At 61.0% G+C, this 12,415-nt stretch overlaps 1 protein-coding gene across 1 annotated transcript in view; it reads left to right on the top strand.

Moving 5' to 3' along the window:
• LOC128850044 (hypoxia-inducible factor 3-alpha-like) overlaps positions 1-10,070 on the top strand; it is a gene marked incomplete at its 3' end in the record, with an annotated part of 18,986 nt that extends 8,916 nt beyond the window's left edge. Inside the window, exons 3-6 of the mRNA XM_054052939.1 lie at positions 2,516-2,658; positions 4,020-4,207; positions 7,368-7,474; positions 9,923-10,070. Of these exons, the coding sequence (XP_053908914.1) occupies positions 2,516-2,658; positions 4,020-4,207; positions 7,368-7,474; positions 9,923-10,070 (586 nt within the window). The remainder of the gene's footprint in view (positions 1-2,515; positions 2,659-4,019; positions 4,208-7,367; positions 7,475-9,922) is intronic.
• Positions 10,071-12,415: the final 2,345 nt, after the last annotated feature.

The following is a 12,415-nucleotide window of genomic DNA, read 5'->3' as shown; positions in this document are numbered from 1 at the left end:
CCCAAATCCCCCCCTCAAACACCCCCGGGACCCCCCTAATGCCCCCCCAATATTCACAGCCCCCCCAAATCCCCCCCTCAAACACCCCTGGCACCCCCCAAATGCCCCCCCAAGACTCTCAGCCCCCCTCAAACAACCCCGGGACCCCCCAAATGCCCCCCCAAGATTCACAGCCCCCCCAAATCCCCCCTCAAACACCCCCGAGACCCCCCAAGACTCTCAGGCCCCCCAAATCCCCCCCTCAAACACCCCTGGGACCCCCCAAATGCCCCCCCAAGATTCTCAGCCCCCCCTCAAACACCCCCGAGACCCCCCAAGATTCTCAGCCCCCCCAAATTCCCCCCTCAAACACCCCCGGGACCCCCCAAGATTCACAGCCCCCCCAAAATCCCCCCCTCAAACACCCCCAAATGCCCCCCCAAGACTCTCAGCCCCCCCAAATCCCCTCCTCAACCATCCCCGAGACCCCCAAATGCCCCCCCAAGATTCTCAGCCCCCCCAAATCCCCCCCTCAAACACCCCCGGGACCCCCCAAATGCCCCCCCAAGACTCTCAGCCCCCCCAAATCCCCCACTCAAACACCCCCGGGACCCCCCAAGACTCTCAGCCCCCCCAAAATCCCCCCTTCAAACCCCCCCGGGACCCCCCAAATGCCCCCTAAGATTCTCAGCCCCCCCAAATCCCCCCCTCAAACACCCCTGAGACCCCCCAAATGCCCCCCCAAGATTCTCAGCCCCCCCAAATCCCCCCCCTCAAACACCCCCGGGACCCCCCAAGATTCTCAGCCCCCCCAAAATCCCCCCTCAAACACCCCTGAGACCCCCGAATGCCCCCCAAGACTCTCAGCCCCCCCAAATCCCCCCCTCAAACACCCCTGAGACCCCCAAATGCCCCCTCAATATCCTCAGCCCCCCCAAATCCCCCCCTCAAACACCCCTGGGACCCCCCAAGACTCTCAGCCCCTCCAAATCCCCCCCTCAAATACCCCCAAATGCCCCCCCAAGACTCTCAGCCCCCCCAAATCCCCCCCTCAAACACCCCTGGGACCCCCCAAGATTCTCAGCCCCCCCAAATCCCCCCCTCAAACACCCCCGGGACCCCCCAAGATTCTCAGCCCCCCCCAAATCCCCCCTCAAACACCCCCGAGACCCCCAAATGCCCCCCCAAGATTCTCAGCCCCCCCAAATCCCCCCCTCAAACACCCCCGGGACCCCCCAAGATTCTCAGCCCCCCCAAATCCCCCCCTCAAACACCCCTGGGACCCCCCAAATGCCCCCCCATGATTCTCAGCCCCCCCAAATCCCCCCTCAAACACCCCCGAGACCCCCAAATGCCCCCCCAAGATTCACAGCCCCCCCCAAATCCCCCCTAAACACCCCTGGGAACCCCCCAAACACCTCAGCCCCCCCCCAAATCCCCCCTGGGACCCCCAAATGACCCCCTAAGACCCACAACCCCCTCCCCAAGTGTACCCCCAAACCCTCCTAGGACCCCCAAAATCCCTCCTCAATATCCTCAGCCCCCCTCAAATCCCCCCTAAACACCCCTGAGACCCCCAAATGCCCCCCCAAGATTCTCAGCCCCCCCAAATCCCCCCTAAACACCTCTGGGAACCCCCCAAACACCTCAGCCCCCCCCCCAAATCCCCCCTGGGACCCCCAAATGACCCCCCAAGACCCTCAGCCCCCCCCAAGTGTACCCCCAAACCCTCCTAGGACCCCCAAAATCCCTCCTCAATATCCTCAGCCCCCCCCAAATCCCCCCTAAACACCCCTGGGACCCCCCAAAACAGCTCAGCCCACCCCCAAATCCCCCCTGGGACCCCCAAATGACCCCCTAAGACCCACAACCCCCTCCCCAAGTGTACCCCCAAACCCTCCTAGGACCCCCAAAATCCCTCCTCAATATCCTCAGCCCCCCTCAAATCCCCCCTAAACACCTCTGGGACCCCCCCAAACACCTCAGCCCACCCCAAATCCCCCCTGGGACCCCCAAATGGCCCCCCAAGACCCTCAGCCCCCCCCAAGTGTACCCCCAAACCCTCCTCGGACCCCCAAAATCCCTCCTCAATATCCTCAGCCCCCCCCAAATCCCCCCTAAACACCCCTGGGACCCCTCCAAACACCACAGCCCCCCCCCCCAAATCCCCCCTGGGACCCCCAAATGGCCCCCCAAGACCCTCAGCCCCCCCAAGTGTACCCCCAAACCCTCCTAGGACCCCCAAAATCCCTCCTCAATATCCTCAGCCCCCCTCAAATCCCCCCTAAACACCTCTGGGAACCCCCCAAACACCTCAGCCCACCCCAAATCCCCCCTGGGACCCCCAAATGACCCCCCAAGACCCTCAGCCCCCCCCCAAGTGTACCCCCAAACCCTCCTAGGACCCCCAAAATCCCTCCTCAATATCCTCAGCCCCCCCCAAATCCCCCCTAAACACCCCTGGGACCCCTCCAAACATCTCAGCCCCCCCCCAAATCCCCCCTGGGACCCCCAAATGACCCCCCAAGACCCTCAGCCCCCCCCGATTTGTCCCCCTGTGCCCCCCAAGGGACGGCGCGGCGGCGGGGGGAGCGCTCGGGGCGCAGCTTCGCCCTCCGCATGAAGAGCACTCTGAGCGGGAGGGGACGGTGCCTCAACCTCAAGGCGGCCTCGTGGAAGGTGGGGGACAGCCGAGGACATCGGGGGGACGTGGGGAGATGGGGACATGGGGGGGACATGGGGGGACGTGGAGGGATGTGGGGGGATGTGGGGATATGGCAGGATATAGGGGGACATGGGGGGACATGGGGACATGGGGACATGGGAGGATATAGGGGGACATGGGGACATGGGGGGACATGGGGACATGGGAGGATATAGGGGGACATGGGGGGATATAGGGGACATGGGGGACATAGGGACATGGGGACATGGGGGACATGGGGGGGATATAGGGGGACATGGGGACATAGGGACATGGGGGGACATGGGGGGACATAGTGAGGATATAGGGCACATAGGGACATGGGGGACATGGGGATATGGGGGGACATGGGGGGATATAGGGGGATATGGGGGACATGGGGACACAGGGACATGGGGAGACATGGGGGGATATAGGGGGACATGGGGGGACATGGGGGGACATGGGAGGATATAGGGGGACATGGGGGACATGGGGACATGGGGGACATGGGAGGATATAGGGGGACATGGGACATAGGGACATGGGAGGATATGGGGGGACATGGGGGACATAGGGACATGGGGGGACATGGGAGGATATAGGGGGACATGGGGACATGGGGGGACATGGGGGGACATTGGGGGATATAGGGGACATAGGGACATGGGGGACATGGGGACATGGGGATATGGGGGGACATGGGAGGATATAGGGGGACATGGGGGACATGGGGGACATGGGGATATGGGGGGACATGGGAGGATATGGGGGGACATAGGGGACATGGGGGACATGGGGGGACATGGGGACATGGGGGACATGGGGGGACATGGGGGGACATGGGGGACATGGGGACATGGGGATATGGGGGGACATGGGAGGATATAGGGGGACATGGGGGACATGGGGATATGGGGGATATGGGGACATGGGGGACATGGGGATATGGGGGACATGGGAGGATATGGGGGACATGGGGGGACATGGGGGGACATGGGGGACATGGGGATATGGGGGATATGGGGGACATGGGGGGACATGAGGGGACATTGGGGGATATAGGGGACATAGGGACATGGGGGACATGGGGACATGGGGGACATGGGGGACATGGGAGGATATAGGGGGACATGGGGGGACATGGGGACATGGGGGGACATGGGGACATAGGGACATGGGGGACATGGGAGGATATAGGGGGACATGGGGGACATGGGGACATGGGGGGACATGGGGACATGGGGGGTGTTTGGGGGCTCTGAGGGGGTTAAGGGGGGTGTCCATAAAAACTGGGGGAGTTGGGGTTGAGTTGGGGGCACCCATGGGAGTTTTGGGGGGGGGGTCCCCCCTGCAGGTGCTGCACTGCGTGGGGCGTATGCGTTCGTACGCGGGGCCCGGGGGGGGGGGGACCCCCCCACTGCGCTGCCTCGTCCTCATCTGCGAAGCCATCGCCCACCCGGCGGCTCTGGAGCACCCGCTGGGCTCCGGCACCGTCCTGACCCGCCACGCCATGGACATGCGCTTCACCTACTGCGACGAGAGGTGAACCCCAAAACCGCACCCCAAAAAAAAACAACCCCGAACCGCTCGGAACCAACAAAAAATAACCACGAACCACTCTGAACCCCAAAACATCAACCCCCAGACGGCTCTGAACCCCCAAAAACCAACCCTAAACCACCCTGAACCCCCAAAAACCAACCCCAAACCACCCTGAACCCCAAAACATCAACACCCAGACCACTCTGAACCCCCAAAACCCAACCCTAAACCCCCCAAAAACAACCCCAAACCACTCGGAACCCCCAAAAAACAACTCCAAACCACCCTGAACCCCAAAACATCAACCCCCAGACCACCCTGAACCCCCAAAACCCGACCCCAAACCACTCTGAACCCCAAAACATCAACCCCCAGACCACTCTGAACCCTCAAAAACCAACCCCAAACCACCCTGAACCCCAAAACATGAACCCCCAGACAACCCTAAACCACCAAAAATCAACCCCAAACCACTCTGAACCCCAAAACATCAACCCCCAGACGGCTCTGAACCCCCAAAAAATAACCCCAAGCCACTCTGAACCCCAAAACATGAACCCCCAGACCACCCTGAACCCCCAAAACCTGACCCCAAACCACTCGGAACCCCCAAAAAACAACCACGAACCACTCGGAACCCCCAAAAACCAACAAAAACCAACCCTAAACCACTCTGAACCCCAAAACATCAACCCCCAGACCACCCTGAACCCCCAAAACCAACCCCAAACCACCCTGAACCTCAAAACATGAACCCCCAGACAACCCTGAACCCCCAAAACCTGACCCCAAACCACTCAGAACCCCCAAAACCCGATCCCAAACCACCCTGAACCCCAAAACATCAACCCCCAGACCGCTCTGAACCCCCAAAAACCAACCCTAAACCCCCCAAAAACAACCCCAAACCACCCTGAACCCCAAAAAACAACCCCAGACCACCCTGAACCCCAAAACATCAACCCCCAGACCACCCTGAACCCCCAAAAACCAACCCTAAACCCCCCAAAAACAACCCCAAACCACCCTGAACCCCCAAAAACCAACCCCAAACCACTCGGAACCCCAAAACATGAACCCCCAGACCACCCTGAACCTCCAAAAACCAACCCCAAACCACCCTGAACCCCAAAACATCAACCCCCAGACCACTCTGAACCCTCAAAAACCAACCCCAAACCACCCTAAGCCGCCAAAAACCAACCCTAAACCACCCTGAACCCCCAAAAACCAACCCCAAACCACTCGGAACCCCAAAACATGAACCCCCAGACCACCCTGAACCCCCAAAAACCAACCCCAAACCACTCTGAACCCCAAAACATCAACCCCCAGACCACTCTGAACCCACAAAAACCAACCCTAAACCCCCCAAAAACAACCCCAAACCACCCTGAACCCCAAAAAACAACCCCAGACCACCCTGAACCCCAAAACATCAACCCCCAGACCACCATGAACCCCCAAAACCCGACCCCAAACCACTCGGAACCCCAAAACATCAACCCCCAAACCACCCTGAACCCCAAAACTCCTCCGGCACCGTCCTGACCCGCCACGCCATGGACATGCGCTTCACCTACTGCGACGAGAGGTGAACCCCAAAACTGCACCCCAAAAAAAAACCAACCCCAAACCGCTCGGAACCAACAAAAAACAACCACGAACCACTCAGAACCAACAAAAACCAACCACAAACCACCCTGAACCCCAAAACATGAACCCCCAGACCGCTCTGAACCCCCAAAAACCAACCCTAAACCACCCTGAACCCCCAAAAACCAACCCCAAACCACCCTGAACCCCAAAAAACAACCCCCAGACCACCCTGAACCCCCAAAACCTGACCCCAAACCACTCGGAACCCCCCAAAAACAACCCCAAGCCACCCTGAACCCCAAAACATCAACCCCCAGACCGCTCTGAACCCCGAAAAACCAACCCCAAACCACCCTAAGCCACCAAAAACCAACCCTAAACCACCCTGAACCCCCAAAAACCAACCCCAAACCAACCTGAACCCCAAAACATCAACCCCCAGACCGCTCTGAACCCCCAAAAACAAACCCTAAACCCCCCAAAAACAACCCCAAGCCACCCTGAACCCCAAAACATCAACCCCCAGACCGCTCTGAACCCCCAAAAACCAACCCTAAACCCCCCAAAAACAACCCCAGACCACTCTGAACCCCAAAACATCAACCCCCAGACCGCTCTGAACCCCAAAACATCAACCCCCAAACCACCCTGAACCCCAAAACTCCTCCGGCATTGTCCTGACCCGCCACGCCATGGACATGCGCTTCACCTACTGCGACGAGAGGTGAACCCCAAAACTGCACCCCAAAAAAAACCAACCCCAAACCACTCGGAACCAACAAAAAACAACCACGAACCACCCTGAACCCCAAAACATCAACCCCCAGACCGCTCTGAACCCCCAAAAACCAACCCCAAACCACTCTGAACCCCAAAACATCAACCCCCAGACCACCCTGAACCCCCAAAACCCGACCCCAAATCACTCAGAACCCCCAAAACCCGATCCCAAACCACCCTGAACCCCAAAACATCAACCCCCAGACCGCTCTGAACCCCCAAAAACCAACCCTAAACCCCCCAAAAACAACCCCAAACCACCCTGAACCCCAAAAAACAACCCCAGACCACCCTGAACCCCAAAACATCAACCCCCAGACCACCCTGAACCCCCAAAAACCAACCCTAAACCCCCCAAAAACAACCCCAAACCACCCTGAACCCCAAAAAAACCCAACCCCAAACCACCCCCAAAACCTCCCCTGAAAACCATCCCCGAAGCCCCCCAAAACCATTCCCCAAAGCCCCAAACCACCCCTTACACCCCAAAAACCCCACTCTGAACCTCCAACCTGAACCCCCAAAACCCACCCTGAAGCCCCCCAAAAAACCCTGAAACTGCCCTGAACCCCCAAAAGTACTGCTACACCCCCAAAAACCACTGCCAAACCCCCCCAAACCCCTCTGAACCCCCAAAACAACCCCCAAAACTGCCCCGAACCCCCAAAACTCACCCCCAAAGCATTCTTAACCCCCAAACTTGAACCCCTAAACCTGAACCCCAAGCCCCGAGGAGCAGTTTTGGGGTGCGCAGAGCCCTGACTGATGTTGGGGTGCTCAGGATTGGGGAGGTTTTGGGGTACGCCCCCGAGGAGCTGCTCGGCTGCTCCCTCTATGAGTACGTCCACGCGCTCGACTCCGACACCCTCAGCAGGAGCATCCACACGCGTGAGTGTACCCCAAAACCTGAACCCCGAAACCTGCACCCCAAAACCTGAACCCTGAAACCTGAACCCCAAACCTGCACCCCAAAACCTGCACCCCGAAACCTGAACCCTGAGATTTGCACCCTGAAACCTGAACCCGCAGACCCTGAACCCCAAACCTGCACCCGGAAACCTGCACCCCGAAACCTGAACCCCAAACCTGCACCCCAAAACCTGCACCCCGAAACCTGAACCCTGAGATTTGCACCCTGAAACCTGAACCCCCAGATCCTGAACCCCAAAACCTGAACCCCAAACCTGCACCCCGAAACCTGAACCCCAAACCTGCACCCCAAAACCTGAACCCCAAAACCTGCACCCCGAAACCTGAAACCCCAAAACGTGAACCCCAAAACCCAAACCCTGAAACCCTGCACCCCAAAACCTGCACCCTGAAACCTGAACCCCAAACCTGCAACCCGAAACCTGCACCCCTAAACCCTGCACCCCAAAACCTGAACCTCAAACCCCAACACCCTAAACACCGTGCACCCCAAAATCTGCACCCCAAAACCTGCACCTCAAAATCCTGCACCCCAAAACCACCTGCACCCCAAAACCTCCTTCACCCTAAACCCCTGCACCCCAAAAAAACCTGTACCCCAACATCCACCCAGGAGCCTCAACATCCCCCCTGGGCACCCCAATGTCCCCTTGGGGCACACCTAGGAACCCCAATATCCCCCCTGGGGCACCCCAATATCCCCCTGGGGCACACCTAGGAACCCCAATATCCCCCCCTGGGCACCCCAATATCCCCCTGGGAACCCCTAGGAACCCCAATATCCCCCCCTGGGCACCCCAATATCCCCCTGGGCACCCCAATATCCCCTTGGGGCACCCCTAGGAACCCCAATATCCCCCTTAGGCACCCCAATATCCCCTTGGGGCACCCCTATGAACCCAAATATCCCCCCCTGGGCACCCCAATATCCCCTTGGGGCACACCTAGGAACCCCAATATCCCCCTTAGGCACCCCAATATCCCCCTGGGAACCCCAATATCTCCCTGGGTGCCCCAGTATCCCTCCCAGGGCACCCCTGAGCACCCCAGTATCGCCCCCAGGCACCCCAATATCCCCCTGGCGCTCCCCTAGGAACCCCGATATCCCCTCCAGGCACCCCAATATCCCATATGGGCACCCCAATATCCCCTGGAGCACCCCCTAGGAACCCCGATATCCCCTCCAGGCACCCCAATATCCCATATGGGCACCCCAATATCCCCCTGGAGCACCCCTAGGAACCCCGGTATCCCCTCCAGGCACCCCAATATCCCATATGGGCACCCCAATATCCCCCTGGAGCACCCCTAGGAACCCTCATATCCCCTCTGGGTACCCCAATATCTCCTGGGGCACCTCAGTTTCCTCCCGTGACACCCCTGAGCACCTCAATGTCCCCTCCGGGCCCCACAATATCCCTTCTGGGCACCCTAGTATCTCCCCCTCGACACCCCTAGGCACCCCAATATCCTCCTGGAGCACCCCAGTATCCCCCTGGAGCACCCCTAGGAACCCCGATATCCCTCCGGGCACCCCAATATCCCATATGGGCACCCCAATATCCCCCTGGAGCACCCCTAGGAACCCCGATATCCCCTCCAGGCACCCCAATATCCCATATGGGCACCCCAATATACCCCTGGAGCACCCCTAGGAACCCCGATATCCCCTCCGGGCACCCCAATATCCCATATGGGCACCCCAATATCCCCCTGGCGCTCCCCTAGGAACCCCGATATCCCCTCCGGGCACCCCAATATCCCATATGGGCACCCCAATATCCCCCTGGAGCACCCCTAGGAACCCTCATATCCCCTCCAGACACCCCAATATCCCATATGGGCACCCCAATATCCCCCTGGAGCACCCCTAGGAACCCCGATATCCCCTCTGGGCACCCCAATATCCCATATGGGCACCCCAGTATCCCCCTGGAGTACCCCAGGAACCCCGATATCCCCTCCGGGCACCCCAATATCCCATATGGGCACCCCAATATCCCCCTGGAGCACCCCTAGGAACCCCGATATCCCCTCTGGGCACCCCAGTATCCCCTTAGAGCACCCTTGGGCACACTAATATCCCCCTTAGGCACCCCAATATCCCCTCGAGGGCACCGCAGGAACCCCAATATCTCCTCTGGCACCCCAATATCCCCCTCGACTTACTGCCCTTACATGCCTGAGCACCCCCATATCCCCACAGGCGCCCCAGTATCCCCCCCCAGGAACCCCAATATCCCCTCTGAGCCCCCCGATATCCCCTTGGGGCACACCTAGGCACCCCAATATACCTATGGGGCACCTCAATAGCCCCTTGAGGCACCCCTGGGCACCCCAATATCGCCCCCCCCCGGGCACCCCAATATCCCCTGTCCCCCGGTGATGCTGTTGGGGTGTCCCCAGTGCTGAGCAAGGGACAGGCGGTGACAAACCAGTACCGGTTCCTGGCAAAGCGCGGCGGCTTTTTGTGGGCGCAGACCCAGGCGACCGTGATCGCCAACAGCCGAAGCGCCCAACCCGAGGGCATCGTCTGCCTCACCTGCGTCCTCAGGTGGGGACATCGGGGACATTGGGGACATTGGGGGGACGTGGGGGGATGTGGGGGGATGTGGGGGACATGGGGACATGGGGGATATGGGGACATGGGGGAGATGGGGACAGATGGGGACATGGGGGACATGGGGACATGGGGGACGTGGGGACAGGGGGACATGGGGGACGGGGGGACATGGGGGACATGGGGGGACATGGGGACAGATGGGGACATGGGGGACACAGGGAGAGCACTCAGCCGGAGGGCATCGTGTGCCTCACCTGCGTCCTGAGGTGGGGACATTGGGGACATTGGGGACAGAGGGGGACATGGGGGACGTGGGGACACATGGGGACAGGGGGACATGGGGGACATGGGGGGACATGGGGGATGTGGGGACAGGGGGACAGGGGGACATGGGGGGACATGGGGGAGATGGGGGACACATGGGGACAGGTGGACAGGGGGACATGGGGGACATGGGGACATGGGGGACATGGGGGACGTGGGGGAGATGGGGGACACATGGGGACAGGGGGACATGGGGGACATGGGGACATGGGGGACATGGGGGACGTGGGGACAGGGGGACATGGGGGAGATGGGGGACATGGGGACATGGGGGACAGATGGGGACATGGGGACAGATGGGGACATGGGGGACGTGGGGACAGCACTCAGCCAGAGGGCATCGTGTGCCTCACCTGCGTCCTGAGGTGGGGACATTGGGGACATGGGGGACAGGGGGGGACAGGGGGGGATGTGGGGACATTGGAGACATGGGGGGACATCAGGGGACATAGGGACATGGGGACAGATGGGGACATGGGGGACATGGGGGGATGGGGGGACATGGGGGGATGGGGGGACATGGGGACATGGGGGACATGGGGGACAGGGGGGACATGGGGGACATGGGGGACAGGGGGGACATGGGGACATGGGGGACATGGGGGACATGGGGGGACATGGGGACAGGGGGACATGGGGACAGATGGGGACACGGGGACAGCACTCAGCCGGAGGGCATCGTGTGCCTCACCTGCGTCCTGAGGTGGGGACAGAGGACATGGGGACAGGGGGGACGTGGGGGACATGGGGGGACATGGGGGACATGGGGGACATGGGGGGACATGGGGGGACATAGGGACATGGGGGGACATGGGGGACATGGGAGGACATGGGGGACACGGGGGACAGATGGGGATATGGGGGACACAGGGACAGCACTCAGCCGGAGGGCATCGTGTGCCTCACCTGCGTCCTGAGGTGGGGACATTGGGGACATTGGGGGACATGGGGGGACATGGGGGACATGGGGGGACATGGGGACATGGGGGACAGGGGGGGACATGGGGACATGGGAGACATGGGGGGACATAGGGATATGGGGGACGTGGGGGACATGGGGACAGATGGGGACATGGGGGGACGTGGGGGGACATGGGGACATGGGGGGACATGGGGACAGATGGGGACATGGGGGATGTGGGGACAGCACTCAGCCGGAGGGCATCGTGTGCCTCACCTGCGTCCTGAGGTGGGGACATTGGGGACATTGGGGACATGGGGACACCGGCAGCCACCCCACGTTTTGCGGGTGCTGGCCCATGGGAGGGGTTGGGGTCCCCCTGTCCCCGTGTCCCTGTCCCCATGTCCCTGTCCCCCATCCCTGTCCTACTGTCCCCCTGTCCCCATGTCCCTGCCCCTCGTCCTCATGTCCCCTGCCCTTGTCCCTCATCCCCTGTCCCCATGTCCCTGTGCCCATGTCCCTGTGCCCATGTCCCCATGTCCCTGTCCCACTGTCCCCATCCCTGTCCCCCTGTCCCCATGTCCCTGTCTCCATCCCTGTGTCCTTGTCCCTGTCCCCATGTCCCCCTGTCCCTGTCCCCATGTCCCTGTCCCCATGTCCCTGTCCCCCATCCCCATGTCCCTGTCCCTATGTCCCTGTCTCCATCCCTGTGTCCTTGTCCCTGTCCCTACGTCCCCATGTCCCTGTCCCCATGTCCCTGTCCCCCATGTCCCCATGTCCCTGTCATCTCCCTGTCCCCATGTCCCTCTCCCCACATTCCTGTCTCCGTGTCATTGTCCCCATGCTTGTCGTCATGTCCCTGTCATCTTGTCCCTGTCCCCATGTCCCTGTCCCCCTGTCCCTGTCCCCATCCCTGTCCCCATGTCCCTGTCCCTGTCCCCATCCCTGTCTCCCTGTCCCTGTCCCCATCCCTGTCCCCCTGTCCCTGTCCCCCTGTCCCTGCCTGTGTCCCCATGTCCTTGTCCCCATGTCCCCATCCCTGCCCCCTGTCCCTGCCCATGTCCCCCTGTCCCCATCCCTGTCCCCATGTCCCTGTCCCCCTGTCCCTGCC

This window comes from Cuculus canorus, chromosome 37 (genome assembly GCF_017976375.1).
Source record: "Cuculus canorus isolate bCucCan1 chromosome 37, bCucCan1.pri, whole genome shotgun sequence".
Lineage (NCBI taxonomy): Eukaryota > Metazoa > Chordata > Aves > Cuculiformes > Cuculidae > Cuculus > Cuculus canorus.
Note: the sequence above shows the minus strand (reverse complement) of the source record. Positions and strands in the feature narration are given on the sequence as shown.